Raw genomic sequence first — 18,621 nt, 5'->3', positions numbered from 1 at the left:
AGATATCGACTGATGCCAGCCAGAATGGACCAGGAGCAGTTTTGCTACAAGAAAACGCTGACAAGTCATGGCAACCGGTAGCATTCGCATCTAGGTCAATGACAGAAACTGAGAAACGGTATGCCCGAATCGAGAAAGAATGTCTCGGACTAGTGTTGAGAATTGAAAAATTCCACGATTACGTTTACGGCCTGCCAACATTCATTGTGGAGACCGATCACAGATCACTAGTGTAGCATTATTCGAAAGAGCCGAAGTGAGATGTCACCTTGAATCCAGAGACTAATCATGAAGCTACAGAGGTATGACTTTGAGCCAGTGTATAGTAGTTGTGGATGTCCTTTCCAGAGCAACCGACAATAAGGAACGAAAAGACATCCCTGAAATATTACCGGGAAAGGTCGATCTGGTGATGGAAACCCTGCCTGTATCAGACAACAAGTCCAAATTGATAAAGGCTGAGACAAAGATGCAGAAGGCTGTCCAGCATATGAGACAGAGATGACCTACAGACTCATGCTCCAAATTCTGGAACGTCAGGCACGAACTGAGCTACATCAATGGCATTGTGCTTAGGAAAAACAGAATAGTATTCCACATTCATTACGGCACGTGATCCTCAGGTAGATTCACAAAGGGCACTTGGGGATTGAGAAGTGCAGGAGGCGGGCCAGAGAATCGGTTTATTGGCCAGGGATCAATCAGGACATTCAACGAACAGTGGAACATTGTGAAACATGCCAAAGATATCAGAATCATCAACGCAAGCAACCCATGAATGGGCGGCATGGTAGCACAATGGGCGGCACAGTGGTTAGCGCTGTTGCTCACAGCTCCAGGTCCCAGATTCGATTCTCAGCTTGGGTCACTGTCTGTGTAGAGTCTGCACATTCTCCCCCTGTCTGTGTGGGTTCCTCTGGGTGGTCCGGTTTCCTCCCACAGTCCAAAGTTGTGATGCAGGTCGGGTGGATTGGCCTTGCTAAATTGCCCTTAATGTCCAAAAAGGTTAGGTGGGGTTACTGGGTTACCGGGATGGGGTGGAGGTGTGGGCTTTAGTGGGGTGGTCTTTCCAAGAGCCAGTGCAGACTCGATGGGCTGAATGGCTTCCTTATGTACTGTAAATTCTGTGTTGACTAAAAGTGAGTTAGTCAATAAACCACGGATAAAGGTCGGGGTTGATCTGTTTTACCTGGATGGCACTGAATACATACTGCTAATTGATTACTACTCCAACTATCCATAGGTAATGAAACTACTGAATTCCAGCAGTGCCAGCCTGATCCGATGTGCAAAAGAATTTTTTGCATGTCATTGCAAACCTCAAATTGTCATGAGTGACAATGGTCCCTCAGTGGCAGGATTTTGCTGGGAGATGATTTCAAGCACGTCACCTCCAGTGCTCACTACCCTCAATCCAATGGGCAAGCAGAAAAAGGAGTCCACATTGCTAAGACTCTACTCAAGAAAGTTGTTGCTTCACACAGTGACCCGTATCTAGCCCTGTTGGCATGCCACACCACGCCACTGAGTAGTGGATTCGCTGCAGCTCTATGCTAATGGGAAAGAAGCTGCGGACACTTCCCAACATTCCTGAAAAAATCCATAATAAGCCCATAATACAGAAAACCGCTGCTCAAAACCAGAAACAAACATACTACTACAACCACTCCAGCCGAATGCTGGACCAGTTGATACTGTTAGGGTTGAGACACCACAAGGATGGTCCATGACCGCCAAAGTCATAAGACAGGCAGATCTAACTCTTTTGTTCTCACGGATCAAGGCTCAATATTGACGATGGACGATGGGGTTGCTCCTCCTCACACGCCTGATATTATCCACATGGCTGTGGAAACACCGAACATTGAAGCAACCAATGAGCAAGCTGGCTTCCCGGAAAATAACCAGACTACCTCATTGTCACCTCAGGCACTGCGACGGTCCACCAGTGTTCGAAGACAATCCGACAGACTTAATTTATGAACATCACCAGCGTGATTGATTGAACTGAGGAACAGTCACATTTGCATGCATGCAGTTTTACATGACTAAAATCAATGTATTTGTATAGATTTTGAATGTACATGTTTATCATTCAAAATCATTTTGAAAGAAAGGAGAATGTGATGATAGGTATACTATCATCTGTATATAATATTAGATCACCATCATCTGTATGTGTATTCGAAGTTATATGTTTTACTCAGAGAGTGGTTCGGGTGTGGAATAGAATCGAGGGCCGAACGGCCTGTTCTGTGCTGTATTGTTCTATGATCTATGTTGTAGTTCTAATAATAATCTTTTACTGTCACAAGTAGGCTTACATTAACACTGCAATGAAGTTACTGTGAAAAGCCCCTAGTCGCCATATTTCGGCACCTGTTCGGGTACACAGATGGAGAATTCAGAATGTCCAATTCACCTAACATGCACGTCTTTTGGGACCTGTGTGAGGAAACTAAAGAACCGGAGGAAACCCACGCAGACACGGGGAGAACATGCAGACTCCGCACAGACAGTGACCCAAGCCAGGAATTAAATTTGGGCCGCTGCCGCTGTGAAGCCACAGTGCTAACTACTGTGCTACCGTGCCGCCCTAGCATCCGACCTGCAGGTGATGCGAGTATCCAGGCACGTAACCCAGATGCACCATGTGTTCGAGGATAAGGTGTTAGTAAGGAGTGGATAGCAGTCGCATATCAGAGTAGCTCTGTAGTATCTTAGTGTAAGTTAATTTTAGGCCATTATTGCCAACTGTATTAATCTTAGACATTATAGTAACCCTTTAGAATAATGTTAGTAATAAATAGTTGTGTTGTAAGACAAAGTATAAAGTTCTTTGTTAACACTACCACATCAAGATCCAAGATCAGCATAATTAAAGAACATTATAGTCACATGTCCATTAAAGCCTAAGGAGTCTGTTGATCTCAAGCCATCCAGCTGGGTCCTTAAATGCTGCAGTAACATACAGTGCAGTTTCTTGGTTGTATGCTTTTCCATCTGCAATTAAGGGATGGAGCCTGAAGTAATCGACAGAATTTTGAAAAATAGGTTGGTTGCACAGGTGCAAATAACTCCTTTAAGCCATGTATAATTCTTATGCAGCTCAGTATATCACTGGAAGCCAGGGTGGACTGACCACATAGGAAATTGAGAGTTTTTCCCAGTGTGCCAGAGCATAGTCCCATATTGTCACTTTGTGAGAATCCTATAGAATCACACCCTATAGGGGAGTCAATCTTCCCCTTCTGGAACCAGAGATTGATTTTCTTAGTCAACAGAACAAACATTACATCTGAAGATACTGAACTTATCACCAAAAGTAAAACAAATGTAATTCTTACTTTAAATCCAAGGGAGATTGACACCACTGAGGAAGTTTTCAACCTTATGATTGCACAGTCTTGAACATGATTTGTTGCAAGAAGAGCCTGAGTTAATAAATCCTGGTACTCACTCAATTTAAATGTATCCTGTGAAGAAAAAATAAACAGTAATTCAAAACATTAAAAGCATATTTTAACCTGTGTTTTCTTCACTGTTTGGGTTTGGTTACTTGGACATCATCTTCTCCCAGCACTTTTTAACAATGTCTTCTCTAGAAAATAATAGCCTAACCAACTAGAAAATTGCCAAGAAATGATGATCTTGAGCATCCACACCAACCCTTCCATCCAGCCAACCTTCAATGCCATCACTATCGCCGAGTCTTCCGCCATTGACATCCTTAAAGTCACTACTGAACAAACGTTGAAATGAGCCAGCTATATAAACATTATGGTATTGATAACTTGATGTCTACATGCCATTGATAAGGTTGAAGTAAGGTAGGTGCAGGTGAAGGAATTCTCGCAACTCAGTTGTTTGCAACTCCATTCTTCAAGTTACAAAGCCAATGCTTTGGCTAGCACAGTAGTTAGCACTGCTGCATCACAGAGCCAGCATCCTGGGTTAGATTCTGACCTTGGGTGACTATCTGTGTGGAGTTTGCATGTTCTCCCTATGTATGCGTGGGTTTCCTCTGGGTGCTCCGAGTTCATCCCACAATCCAAAGATCTGCAAGTTTAGGTGGATTGGCCACATTAAATTGCCTCTTAGTGTCCAGGGATGTGCAAGTTAGGTTACGGATATAGACTGGGGAGTGGATCTGGGTAGAGTGTTCTTTTGGAGGCCCAGTGAAGACGTGATGGGCCGAATGGCCTACCTCTGCACTGTAGGGATTCTATGGAATGTGCAGAGTGGACATTCTTCAATGGGAAATCCCATTGACAAGCAGCGGGAAGATAGAATCCCGCCACTAGCAAATGGCACACCACCGAGAAACACACGGTTTCCTTAGGCTTTAATGGACATGTGACTATAATGTTCTTTAATTATGCTGATCTAACACACGGACCGGAAAACCCAGCTCATGGTTTCCACAAGAAATTACATGGAGATGCCGACGTTGGACTGGGGTGGGCACAGCAAGAAATCTTACAATACCAAGTTAAAGTCCAACAGGTTTGTTTTGAATCACTAGCTTTCGGAGCGCAGCTCCTTCATCAGGTGAGTCAGTGATTTGAAAGCTAGTGATTTGACGCAAACCTGTTGGAATTTAACCTGGTGTTCTAAGATTCCCACAAGAAAGACATACAAGATCCAAGCTAACAAGAAAATTCATTGCCCCTCATCTTGGGCTTGATAGACTAGAATGACAGAATCCCTACAGCGCAGAAGCGGCCATTCGGCCCATGGAGTCTGCACCGGCCTTTGGAAAGAGCACCCTACCCAAGCCCATGTCTCTACCCTATCCCCGTAACCCCTCCTAACCTTTTGGACACTAAGGGGTAATTTAGCATGTCCAATCCAAAGCAGGCACTCCCAGTGCAGACTTTGGAGTTCTGAGGTTCTTGCTGTGGCGGAGAGTGGCTGCTGCTACTGCTCTCTGTCTGTTGCTGCTGCCCAGTTTACTGCCTGTTCTCAGTGATGTTTGCTGCTGAGTTGCTTGGAGGATGGAGACGTGAGGGAAGGAAGGAGAGAAAGACAAGGCGACTTCAAGATTCAACACTGAGTTGGGGACAGAGCCCTTTGGACAGCTTGTTCGCTGGGCCCCTCCCGGGCTGAGAGCCTGGTTCTCCCAATCATCAACACCTTCCTTCAGCAAGGACAAAGCCCTCATTTTCCATCAGGTGTGTTTCTGAGACGGGGGATGCATGGACAGTTTGTTTGCTGAGTCCCTCTCGGGTTGTAGACCCCCATACACCAGGGGCTTATTTCTGCAGGGAGGACGTCGGATTCCAGTGTTGTTTGCTGAACCCTACTCAGGCTGAAGACCTCGCAAACAAGCACCTACATACATCGTTGTGGTCGTCCTGGAGTGGGGGCACGGACTGAGGTTTTGCTGGGCTTCCTTGCGGGCTGAAGATCTCCTTGTGCTCACCTATCCTCCCAGCTTCACAGGAGTCTCAACAGTCTCCTACCTCAGGCACCAATTCAGCTAAGGTGCCCCACCCTCCTGTGCCGAAATCCTCCTCCACCCGCTGTGTCCTTTGCTCTCTCTTCCCTTCCTTCGTCGTTCCTCCGCATACCTTCCTGGGAGAAGAATACATTATTCCACCTTGTTCTTCCCCTAAACCAGTCTATTTTCTAATCTACTACAACACGACAAAGCCCACATTGAAGTGGGCATGACTCTTGTCCTGACGGCCACTCCACCTATGCCGGTGGCGGGGCAGTCCAGAGCCAGCTATGCGGGGGTGGTGGCCACGCGGCCTCCACTATTCCCACAGCCTTGCCACCCTTCCGGTTGATAACCCGGAAACTGAGGGTTAAGTATTGCGCTCACCCCACCGTCACCATAAAGGCATGTGTTTGCACAATGGCCGGGGTTGTTGGCCCCTCGGCCATTGTGGCCGCCTCGTATCTACAGGAAAGTCGAGAGGGCAGTTCAGCTCGCCCTTGAAAAGGGGCTCTCAGTGGACAAGACCTACTTGGGGCCACCGCCGAGAGGGCCATACTCTCCAACGTTCCGCCCGACCTCCCTATGGAGCTCCTCCAACTACTTGGGGAGGTACGTTCCGAGGTTGCACCACTCCCTCTTAGCTGAAGGGATGCTCCCCTCAGGCACATATACTCCTTCCGGTGCCAGGTTTTCGTTTGCCTGACCCGAGAAGAGGTATTGGAGGGGGGATTCAAAGTCTCCCATCCAAGGCCACCACGGACATCAGCTGGCCCGCTGCCCCCTCCCCTGATGTTACCACCCCACCCCACGAGGGGACACCATGCCGGTGGTACCCGTCGACCAATTGGCTTCTGGTGTGGAGGAGGAAGGACATTTGCAAAGCCGCAAGGCCTTTGAGAAGGCAAGGTGGGGATCGGCCCGACACTCCGACCCTGCCGGCCAAGAGAACCCTGTGCCCCAGAACACCGACTTGGGGGCTAATTACACACCTTGCCCCGCAAACACTCCATCTCATCCGGGGCCCATTGACGCCTCAGCACCGGGTACTGGGCCTGACATTGCTTCAGCGTGGGTCAAAAAGGGAGGCGGCGGTGATGTGTGCGACCCCAAGCCGGCATAGACAAAGTCATGTCCCCGGGAGCAGAGTGTCACGGGAAGGTTGGGGGGGGGGGGGGGGGGGGGGGGTGATGTGAGGATGGCGGTTTCCTCGGTGCACGCCATGCCCCATAAGCGATTGCACCGGTTCGCTGACTCCCAAGAAGCCTGCTATTTTTGCAGCCTTGTGAGTCCGTGGACCACGTCTATGTTACGCGTTATAGGCTGCACCCCCATTTTAGCTTTTTGTCAAATCTTTTGTTGAAGTTTTGTTTGCACTTCAGCCCCACGCTCCTGCTCTATGGGCACCCGGTGGGGAGCGGGGCAGGGAAAACAGCACCTCCTTGTGAACCTACTCCTGGCCCTGGTGAAGCATGCCATTTCTAGATCCAGGCAGCAGGCGATCAAGGGGGTCGTCCGACCAGGCTGTATATCCCTCTTCCGCGGCTACATTCGCGGCCAGGTGATCCTAGAAAGGGAGCATGCGGTATGCATGGGCACCATTGAGGCCTTCCATGCCTGGTGGGCACCATAGGGGTTGGCATGCTTTATTGACCCTTTGAATTGCACTCTCATTTGATGTTTTAAAGATTCTGGTGATCTTTGTTACGTTTGGGGCAGTGTCCCTGACAGGAGTGGCTGTTTTTGCTTTGTCCTCAAGTTTGTTTCCTTTCTTCTATTTTGTTGGTTGACTTCAAAAGAGTGGCCAATCCACCTAACCTGCACTTACTTCTACTGTAAGGAGGAAACCGGAGCAAACTGACGCAGACACGAGGAGAAAGCGTAAACTCCAGAGTCACCCAAGGCCGGCACTGAACCCGGGTCCCTGGCAGTGTGAGGCAGCAGTGCTAACCACTGTGCCACCGTGCTGCCCCCAAAAGGGGTCTTAACCAAAAGACTAAGGATTTTCATGTTCCTGATCACCAATTTAGTAAGTGAGTGAGCGAAGACGCTACCCTCATACCTCACCCTCCATCCCTCCTTTCCCCTGGGCGGGGCTCCTGGATCGGCTGCCAGCGCCAGGCCGGAGCAGAGGGGCGGAGCCACGGGACAATGAGGAGGGATAGGCCCCGCCCCCCGCACACTCTGATTGGATAGATTAGCGGGGTGGGAGGGTGACCACCCAGTACACTGTGGTGATCGGTCGGTGAGGCTATCAATCAGGGCTTGTCATTCTCAAACCATTGATGGAGTCGTGTCGCCATAGAAACCGTCCCGCGTCGACCGCCGGACGGTTTCTCCTCCCCACCAGAACAAACAGCCCAGCTCCGCCATCCTCCACTGGAAAGACGGTGGCGGCGCACAGTGCAAAACACGTTCGGCCATGGAAACCATGCCGGGGCTGAGCTAGACGAGGGTTGCTGTTGCCACCGCGCGAGAGAGTTTGGGACGCGCGCCAGGAGGCCGCGCTCAGGATGTGTGCATGCGCGCCGGGGGCGAGCGGGACCCCCATGAGTTGGAGAAGGGGCAGCTCGGGTCACATCAGCGTTCACCGGCCATTCACCAGCGGCGGGGTGGTGAGTGAGGGGAGGGGAAAGGGGGGGACATGATTCGCACTGTTGCCCTCCCATCACTCGCTCCTCGTCCCCATTAACCGGGTGATGTTTATGGACCGATACCCAAATCGTTGACTTCCAGCCTCCCTCCTCCGGGCCCGCGCCGTTTTTGAGAGAGACGCCGCCCAATAAATCCCCCCCTATTTTTTATTGCTGTTAGTTGCCAGGCACCTACCGAGAGGGAACTGTCCAACAAGCGAGTCAGTGGTCTCAAACTGGAGAGCCTCGCCGTCCCGGAGGCTGCAGTCGGTGCGCGAATTGCCGTTTGCATGTTGGGAGAACCGTCCAGGTCCAAACGTTAGCTCCCCTTCTCTCTGCACAGACCTGCTGAGACTGTCCAGTGCGTTCTGTTTTAGTTACAGAGGATGTCGAGAGGGGGCGGGTTTATGTTTGGCCGGGTTCCTTGCTCTGGGGGGGGTCCTGGGATTTGGTGACCTTTTATTTTCCGTGCTGAGCCCCGTTTGTGATGTCGGGGTAGTGTCGGAACAGCCTTATCATTGAAATTGTAAACATCTGAATTATATACCCATAAGGTGATCAGTCCATAAGCGGGTTGTTTAGGAGTCTGGTGACAGTGGGGAAGAAGCTGTTTTTGAATCTGTTAGTGCGTGTTCTCAGACTTTTGTATCTCCTGCCCGACCGAAGAAGTTTGAAGAGTGAGTAAGCGGGGTGGGAGGGGTCTTTCATTATGCTCCCTGCTTTCCCAAGCAGTCGGAGGTGTAGACCGAGTCAATTGTGGGGGTTCCTGTGATGGACTGGACTGTGTTCAGGACTCTGTAGTTTCTTCCTGTCTTAGGCTGAGCAGTTGCCATAACAGGTTGCAATGCAGCCAGATAGGAGGATTTCTATGGTGCACCTGTAAAAGACGGTAAGAGTCAATGTGGACATGCTGAATTTCCTTAGTTTCCTGAGGAAGTATAGGCGTTGTTGTGCTTTCTTGGTTGTAGCATCACCATGAGTGGACCAGGACAGATTTTTGGTGATGTGCACACCTAGGAATTTGAAGCTGTCAACCATTTCCACCTCGGCCCTGTTGATGCAGACAGGGGTGTGTACAGTACTTTGCTTCCTGAAGTCAATGACCAACTCTTTAGTTTTGCTGACATTGAGGGAGATATTGTTGTCATTACACCATTCCACGAGGTTTTCTATCTCCCTCCTGTCTTCTGACTCATTGTTCGTGATGATATCCACTTTGGTCATGTCGTCAGCAAACCTGTAGATGGAGTTGGAGACTAATTTTGCCATGCAGTCGTGTGTTTCGGGAGTATAGTAGGAGGCTAAATACGCAGCCTTTCGGGTCCCGGTATTGAGGACTATCATGGAGTAGCTGTTGTTTATTCTTACTGATTGTAAGTCTATGGGTCAGGAAGTCGAGGATCCAGTTGCAGAGTGAGAAGCCAAGTCCTAGTTTTTGGAGCTTTGATATGAGCTTGGCTAGGTTTATGGTGTTGAAGATGGAGCTGTAATCAATGAATAGGAGTCTGATCTGGGAGTCCAGGGGGTGAGAGAGGCTGATTTTTTGGCCTTTGCCTCCTTGGTAGCCCGGAGACGGATCTTATTAGTGTGGAGGGACACAAAGCCCCCTAAATCAGGGGTTTGGGTTAGTAACATGGCTGAGTTTCTCTAACTTGAGAAAATTAAGTTCACCCTGACAGGATCAACGTTAGGGTTCGTCCAGAGGTGGCAGCTGTTTATCGACTTCTTCGGAGAAAACTAAACTGTCAGCAGATTCAATAAGGGGGGGGGGGGGGGGGGGGGGGGGGGGGGGGGGGGGGGGGGGGATAGAGTTAGACTATTTTGTGTTTAGAGTAGGCGGGAGCAATGGGAGATGGAGGGATGTGTTACACACTGAACTATGTGTACATTTGTATTTGTATTGTTTATTGTTATAAAATCATAAATGTCTTAATAAAATGTTTTTTTTTTAAATGAATCGGACTCTGATGTAGGAGTCCTTGTTGTCGAGATGCTCCAGGAATGAGTGTAAGGCCAGGAAGATGGCTTCTGCTGTGGACTGGTTGCAGCAGTATGCGAATCGCAATGGATCTAGGCATTCTGGGGTTGATGTGCCTCATCACCAACCTCTCGAAGCACTTCATTACGATTGATGTTAGGGCCACCGGGCGATGTTCATTGGGGCACATTGCTTGGTTTTTTGGCACCGGTATGATGGTGGTCTTATTGAAGCAGGTGGGGACCTTGGAACAGAGTATGGAGAGGTTGAAGATGTCCGCTCCCTGATTTCCTTACCCCACCCCCCACCACCGCGGTCTACAGATTCCCCCCAAGTGCCATTCGTCTGGTCTCCATTTGTGGGGACCTGTGATAAACGGTGCTCGGCTGATGACTTTGTGGAGGTTGTACCTGGATTTCTTGTATAGGTCAGGGTCGCCTGACTAGAACACCTCAGACCTGGCATTCAGTAGTGCGTCAATCTCCTTTGACAACACACTCTGATTTTTAAACAAAATATTTTTATTCAAGGCATTTTACATATATTCACAGAATATCAGAAGAACAACACATCAACCCAACAAACAATCACAGATCTCCAAACCCCCCCTGATACAGTACCAACACCCGGCCACATCTCGTCTCCCCCATTTTAACCTCCTACCCCCTCCCCTTCAATTCTCCTTGAAGAAATCAATGAACGGTTTTCACCTCCGGATGAAGCCTTGCTGACCCCTCAATACTCTTTGAAGAAATTAATGAATGGTTTCTATCATTGGGTGAACCCCTCTTCCGACTCCCACAGAGCGGACTTGACCTTCTCCAACCTTAGGAATTCTGCCAGATTGCTCGCCCACACCTGCTCTCAATGGCTCCAAGTCCCGCCAACCCAAGAAAATCTATCTCTGGGCTATCGGGGAGGCAAAGGCCAATACATCGCACCTCCCCCTGGTGTTCTGACACACCAAATATCGTCACTTCCGGACTCTGAACCAGTCCCACACCCAGCACCTCGGACATCACATCTCAGAATCCGTGCCAGAACCCCCTCAGTCTTGATCATGCCCAGAACATGTGGATGTGATTCGCATGCTCCCCCTCGCCGCACACCACACACAACTTACCTCCAGCCCCGCAAAGAACCTGCTCATCTCACTATTGTTATGTGGGCCCTCTGCACCACTTTAAACTGGATGAGGCTCAACCTCACACATGATGAAGACACATTCACCCTCTGCAAGGTTTCTGTCCATGTCCCGGCCCGCACCTCCCCCACGCAGCTCTTCCCACTTGCGCTTAATATCTTCCATTATCTCCCTCCCTCTCCATTAATTCTTTATAAATATCCAACAATCCCCTCCTATTTTATCTTACAATTTAAAAACGTATCCTGCAACACCGGATACAGCAGTCCTCGGGAAGGATAGCACCTTTCTCATGAAAGTCTGTACCTGCAGGTACCTAAAACCCCTTGGGTGACTAACACAATTCCCCCAACTCCTCCAGCCCTGTGAATTTGCCCCTATAAACAAGTCCCCAAAATTCTCAATCCCCAACTGCTGCCATTCCTAATACCTTGTGTCCAGCCCTGCTGGCACAAACTTCTGGAGGTTAGATGTGGGGCTGTTGGCAGATGAGGGGGTGTGCGAGCAGGTGAGGGCTGCTATCGGGGCTAAGTGGAATTGTTGCAAATTGGTGCCCACAGCGACATGCCCTTCAAACCAAAATGTTGCCTGCATTGCCCCCACACTTAACGCAACACCACCACTGGGCTCACAGAGTACCTGGCCAGCGAGAACAGCAGAGGTGCGAACAACAGAGCTCTTAAACTTATCCCCCAACATGACACCACCTCTCTCCCTCACCACATTCCAAAAAAGCCTGCCTCATCGGCTGGGCCTTCCCCGCCCACACTAACCCCGAAATGACCCTACTGACCTTCCTAAAAACAGACTTGGGGACAAAGACGGGGAGGTTCTGGAACACGAACAGAAACCTGGCAGCACCATCATTTTCATTGTCTGCAAACGCCCTGCGAGCGATAGTGACAACACATACATCCCACCTCTTAAATCCCCTTTATTCCCTCCACCAATCGAACCAAATTCAGTTCCTTGCCACTGGACCCAAGTATCTAAAGCTCGTTCCCACCACCCTAAACGGCAACTCCTCTAATCTCCTTTCTTGCCCTCTGTCATTGATCGGGTACACCTCACTCTTTCCCATGTTTAATTTATATCCCAAAAACCACCAAATTCCACCACATCTCCGTAATCGGTCCAATGCTGACCATCGGGTCCAAAATATATAATTACAATTTGTCTGTGTACAACAAAACGCTATGCCCGGCAACAACCTCCGTTCAATCTCTCCCCATTCCATCGATGCCCTAAGCGCCATTGCCAATGGCTCGATCATCAAGGCAAGAAGCAACTAGGAGAGCAGGCATCCTTGTCTCATTCCGTAACGTAGCCCAAAGTACTCCAAACTCACTTGGTTCATCTGAACGCTTGACACTGGAGCCTTGTACAACTGCCAGACCCTTGCCCGAACCCAAGCCCCCCTGCACCTCAAACAAATATGCCCACTTCACCCAATCAAAAGCCTTCTCCGCTTCCATTGCCACCACCACCTCCACCTCCTACCACCCCACCCCTCCCCACACCCCCAAGGGTATCATAATCACATTAAGTAGCCCCCGCATATACACAGACAACTGCCTTCCCTTCACAAGTCCTGTCTGGCCATCCCCTAACACCCTGACACACTCCTCAATTCACGATGCAAGCACCTTTGCCATCATTTTACCATCAATATTCAGCAGCAATATCAGGCAGTACAACCCACACTGCTCCGGGTCCTTATCCTTCTTTAAGATTGGGAGCCTGCAACAGTGTGGGGGAAACATCCTCCCTCTCTCCCTCGCCTTATGATACGTCCTCACCAGCAGTGGTACCAGCTCCTCCCCAAACCTTTTATAAAACTACTGGGAACCTGTCTGGCCCCACGGCCTTCCTTGTCTGCATGGCTTCCTTGCCATCCTTCACCTCCCTCAGCCCAATCGGGGCCTCCAGCTCTTAGACCTTCTATAAAAGGCCTCAAATGCCCCATTCTCCCTCTCGTCACTCACCCTACGATCTCCCTCGCCGCTGCCTGCTTCCTCAGCTGTTTGGCCAGCATCATGCTCACCTTCCACCTGTACTCGCACACTGCCCCTCTGGCCTTCTGCAACTGCCCTATGGCCATAATCCAAATTCTGTCAGGAGCCTCTGTCTCTCCCTTAACATCCCTCCTCCGGCGCCACCTCTGAATCTCATCTATCACCCTTGCCCTCTTCCCCCTGCTCCACCCTCTCTAGCGCCTTGAGTGCCTCCCACAGCGTGACCTCCCCCGTATCATTCAACTCCACGTAGCTCCGATGGCAGCTTTCACCTTCTCGCACACCCCCTCATCTGCCAACATCCCCACATCTAACCTTCACTGCGGCCGTTTGGCCTCCCCCTGAACCACCTCAAATCCACTCAACGCGGCGCGTGGGCCGGAATCTTCCCTAACACCTGCCTCATAAAGTCCACGTTATCCCAATTTGGGGCATAAACATTTACCAGGACTCACCGATATCCCTCCAACTTCCCACTGACCATCGCATACTGACCACACTGATCGGCCACAATGCTCCCCACCTCAAAAGTCACCCACTTATTAACCAACAGTGCTACATTCCTTGTTCTTCATATCCAGCCCCGAATGGAACACCTGCCCCACCCATCCTTTCCTCAGCCTCGTCTGATCCCCCAACTTCAGGTACGTCTCCTGCAAAAGCACAACGTCTGCCTTCAGACTTCTCAAATGCATGAACACACGTGACCGCTTAACCGGCCAATTCAACCCTCGCACGTTCCACCTGACTAGCCTGGTCGGGGGCTCCCCCCCCCCCCCTCCCCCCTCCCTGCCGATCATCCATCCTCCTTTTTGTGCCAGCCTGTGTCATGCACCCCTCCAGGCCCACCCTCTGATGTCTTCCACCATCTCTCCCTTCCCAACTGTGCCATGCCAACCGCACCGATGTCAACAACCCACACTCCTCAAGCAAAGAATCAACACCTGTCCCCCCATGCCTTCTTCCTGGCAAACCCCCTCCCCCTTCTGGATCGCCAGGCCCTGAGTCTCCTCTGCTCCACTTTCTCAATCGCAACTCTTGAGTGGCTCCACCACTTTGGCCAAATCCTCTAAATCCTCTTTCCTTTGCTGCTGGAAGTTGTTGTTCAAAAACTTCACCAGCTGGGCAAACAGCACTGCCCCCTTGCCCTCCGCCATCTTCACCTGTCGCATACCACAAAAACCTTCTTGCAGAGCAGTTCTCTCCTTCGTGGCACTTCTCGTCTACTGAGTCATACACCAGCCTCACCAGAGTATTACCTTCCCCGGGCACTCACGCCTTTTGCCCTCAAAATAAACCCCATACAGGTTGGGAAGGACCAAAGAAAGTCGCCTTGAACGGAAGCCACTAAATGTGCGACCAGTCACTCCATGGCTGCCACCCAAAGGCAATACACTCTGATTTATCGAGCGAGCTCCATTGAATTTGTCAGATGTGGTTTGCCTTTTACAAATCCATGCCGACCCACTTGAACCAGTTCCGAAGAGTTGTATTCGACTCTTTAACTCTTTCCTCAGATGCTGCCAGATATGCTGCGTTTTCCCAGCACTTTCTTTTTATTTTCAGATTTGCAGCCTCACGTTATTTTATTTTCAGCCCTCCTTGTTAAAAATTCAATCCTTCTCGGGCAGCATGGTGGCGCAGTGGTTAGCATTGCTGCCTCACGGTTTCGAGGTCCCAGGTTTGATCCCGGCTCTGGGTTACTGTCCGTGTGGAGTTTGCACATTCTCCCTGTGTTTGGTGGGTTTCGCCCCCACAACCCAAAGATGTGCAGGGTAGGTGGATTGGCCATGCTAAATTGCTCCTTAATTGGAAAAAATGAATTGGGTACTTGGGAATTCAATCCTTGGGCATCTTTTGAATACTGGTGAATCAGAACTCTTTCCTGGGCAGCAAAATTTGACCTTACAGCCATAGAGTACTGTTTGGTCTAAAACCTTTGTTCAGAGGAACAGCATTAAAGATATCTCTAATCAAAGTTGTCAGGTCAATGTTTTTAATTTTACATTGTCTTTATTTCCTCTTTTTATAGATTTCTGCTGCAAACCATTCCAATGAAAGTCCAATGAAATCTCTTTCAGCACAAAGGCATGCAAGAATAGAACCACCAGAAAAATGTCGAAGTGCGCCTGTTTGGTCAACAGAACATAATTGTGTGGACTGGCTCTCAAGGAAGTCTTTTGCATATCTTCAGGTATTCTAATAATAAAATATGTAATCAATAGTAAGATTTCTGGATGCACGCAGAAGCTACGTTAAAGTGTCAACAGGTAAACCAGAGACTTTGGCCAATCACATTCTGCTGTCCCTCGTTCAGTGTTGCATTCGAAGCACCAGATGTAAAACTGAGTTACAAATGTATGTGATGTATAGGGGAGAGTTGCTTAGTAGACTAACTTTAATTGTAAGCAACTCTCACACTGGTCATGATCTTGCTAGATGACCAAAAGCTGTTTGACTCTCTTCATGGTGACATGCTGTTATAAATCTGGTGGTCTGTTTGACTTTGGACTACAGTGGAGATGGAAACTGCAATAAAAAGGATTAAAATGTCTTGATATTTGCATTTCTGGCTTTTTCAGCCATTTTACCAGGTGTGTCTTAATGTCACATTTTTGATTCTGAAGTGCATTTGTCATCTGCATTACTTTTCAAAATTTGACACATCTCACCTCAGTGAAGCAGGTAAGCTGATTAAATAGCATCTTTTATGAATTATAATTGTTATACATTTCCCAGGGGAAGCTCAGTAAAGTAGAAATGGATGGAAGACTAAATGAATAATGTGATTCCAGATAAAATAATTGTTCAAGATGTTTGCAATCTTGTGTTAGATCAGTCCCAGTCAAAGCAGGGTATCAGCTTTTGACTACAATAAATTATAATTTTAATAAAATTGATAATTCTCAGTTTAATCATGTGATGAATTGTATCAGTCAGAATGCTAATGTATGGGTAAATCACCTGCATTAGTGGGTGAGACTTGTTTTTATGTATTAATTTTTAGTTTAGTTTTGTTTGAAACACAAATCCATTATAACCAACACCTCTGACAGCATTTGTGGAGAGAGAACAGAACTAATATTTTGTGTTAAAGCTTTGACAAAGAGTCACCCAGACTCAAAATGTTAGCTCTCTTCTCTCTCCACAGATGCTGCCAGACCTGCTGAGATTGTCCAGCATTTTCTGCTTTTGTTTCAAATTCCAACATCCGTAGTAATGTGCTTTGATCTATTATAACCTGCTCTGCTATGGTTACAGTAGAAGTTTTCTATAATTGGGACATGAGCAATCTGGACTCTTAAAAATATAAATAAATTATTTATGCCCCATAGTGAAATAATTTTTAAATCAATCAAATGAGGTACTGTTGTATGACATTTTGAAAATATCTGAATTCTTTGCAATAATTTCATAAATCAGATCTACACTCTTAGATTTAATCAGATTCAGAGGTAATTAGTTTTTGAAATAATTTTGACTGAAATAGCAAACTATAATTTTCATTTTTAACTCTTAACTACCACAGAATATCGTGGCATTGATTTTTAGGTACGATTGCTCTGAAAAGCTACCTTTTGGATTAAGTCTTATTACTTTCAGCAACTGTTGTTCAGTGCCCAGGGTTAACATTACACTTGCTGAATCAGAAAGTTGAGGGAATACATCCCACTTCAAAGCCTTGAACATATAATCTAGGCTGATATTCCAGTACAGCAATGAACAGGTGTCACATTTTGGAGATGCTGTCTTTCAGAAGAGGCACCAGTCCAAAGCCTCGTTTGCCCTTCCAGGTGGAGGTAAATATCCCATGGCACTATTCAAAGGAGAGCATTGGAGTCCTCCAAGTGATCTGAGCAACATGTATGTCTCATTGGATATTTTAAAAAATCTGATAATTTAGCTGATTGTTGTTTGTGGCAACCTGCTGTTTGTGGCAACTTGCTGTATGAAATTGGCTGCTGTGTTACCCTACATGACAACAGTGACTATGACCCTGGTTTTAAAAGGGATGGTAGGTATGGTACCTCGAGTACCAAAGCAGGCTGTGCATCTTGGTATATGGACGCTGACTGGGCCTTATTTCCATGATTTATTTTCTGACTCCTGCCCAAACATGGTTGCACCACCTGGCTGGTGGCTAGGATTGAAAATTGGTAGCAGACCAAAAGCAGGGATACAGCAGGCTCAGAGCCTTGGCAGTCCGAAATGTGGTGGGTTGAAGGTGTGATTGGACAGACCCCAAGACGAGGAAGGCCCTTTTTCTTTTGGCTCACAAAGACACTTGAGATAAAATTTTAAAAGTGTACTTGCGTGAGCCTCTTCTGGTCCATGATCTTGATCCTGATATGTTAGCCTGATGATGATGGTGTCATTAGTCTCCCTCTTGGACATCAATCTAAAATAGCAAATCAGGTCCTGAGAACGATATCAGGACTCAATCTACATTATATAAATGACATCCTGCCAGCTTGGATTGGATGTCTTACATAAAACTGGGTTGATGCTGCCATCCGTTTAACTGCCATCACCTGCTACCATTCCTGGTATTGGACAGGGTGTGGAGGGATGTTAAAATCGGGGCTCATGTTTCAAAAATACTTCATCTATGATGCTCTTTGAGTTGTCCTGAGTTTGTGAAAGACCCCATATGAATTTAAGTTCTTTATTCTTTCCGTGTTATTGACTTGGGGTAAGACATCATGAATCAATACTCCATGTTGAACACCGCTTGGAGGAAACACTGAGGATGGCAAAGGAGCAGAATATGCTCTGGGTGGGGGACTTCAATGTCCATCACCAAGAGTGGTTCGGTGTTACAACCACAGATCGAAGACTTATGCTTCAAAACTTGCTTTACCCTTAGCCAATCTGTTTCAGTACAGCTACCGTACTGGCAACTACCCGGCAATGTGGAAAATTGCCCAGGAGTGTCTTGTACACAAGAAACTGGACAAATGCAACCCAACCAATTACCGCCCTATCAGCCTACCACCAAAGTGATGGAAGGAGGAGTCATCAACAATGCTATCAGGGACACTTACTCAGCAATAACCTGCTCATGGATGCCTGTCCACCATCTACAAGGCACAAGTCAGGGGTGTAATGGAAAACTCTCCACTTGCCTGGATGAGTGCAGCTCCAGCAACACTCAAGAAGCTCAACGCCATCCAAACCGCTTATTGCTCCCCCTCCACAAACATTCAAACCCTCCACAACTGACTACAAGATGCACTGCGGTAACTTGCCAAAGTTCTTTAGATAGCACCTTCCCTCCCATGACCACTACCATCTAGAAGGACAAGAGCAGCAGATAACCTGGGAGCTCCACCACCTGGACGTTCCCCTCCAAGTCACTCACCACCCTGACTTGGAAGTTTATCGCTGTTCCTTTGCAGTCGCTAGGG

At 48.1% G+C, this 18,621-nt stretch overlaps 2 protein-coding genes across 5 annotated transcripts in view; one reads left to right on the top strand and one right to left on the bottom strand.

The window, feature by feature from the left end:
* pfn4 (profilin family member 4) overlaps positions 1 to 8,490 on the bottom strand; it is a 51,202-nt gene extending 42,712 nt beyond the window's left edge. Inside the window, exons 1-2 of one of the 2 annotated variants that reach the window (XM_038799903.1) lie at positions 8,273 to 8,490; positions 3,348 to 3,476 (exon numbers count right to left, since the gene is read on the bottom strand). In XM_038799903.1, coding sequence (XP_038655831.1) covers positions 3,348 to 3,476; positions 8,273 to 8,368 — 225 coding nt within the window. In that variant the 5' untranslated portion in view covers positions 8,369 to 8,490. Of the gene's footprint in view, positions 1 to 3,347; positions 3,477 to 7,505; positions 7,579 to 8,272 lie in introns of those variants that run through there. The other variant, XM_038799905.1, reaches the window with a different exon arrangement.
* The window catches only part of fam228a (family with sequence similarity 228 member A), a 43,180-nt gene continuing 32,286 nt past the window's right edge, over positions 7,728 to 18,621 (top strand). The window contains exons 1-2 of one of the 3 annotated variants that reach the window (XR_005460976.1): positions 7,728 to 8,058; positions 15,246 to 15,407. Coding sequence is in view for 2 of the 3 variants with exons in the window: in XM_038799901.1 (XP_038655829.1) it covers positions 7,957 to 8,058; positions 15,246 to 15,407 (264 nt within the window). In the remaining variant the exon portion in view is untranslated. Of the gene's footprint in view, positions 8,059 to 8,733; positions 8,754 to 15,245; positions 15,408 to 18,621 lie in introns of those variants that run through there. The other 2 variants (XM_038799901.1, XM_038799902.1) reach the window with 2 other exon arrangements.

This window comes from Scyliorhinus canicula, chromosome 6 (genome assembly GCF_902713615.1).
Source record: "Scyliorhinus canicula chromosome 6, sScyCan1.1, whole genome shotgun sequence".
Classification (NCBI taxonomy): Eukaryota; Metazoa; Chordata; class Chondrichthyes; order Carcharhiniformes; family Scyliorhinidae; genus Scyliorhinus; species Scyliorhinus canicula.
Note: the sequence above shows the minus strand (reverse complement) of the source record. Positions and strands in the feature narration are given on the sequence as shown.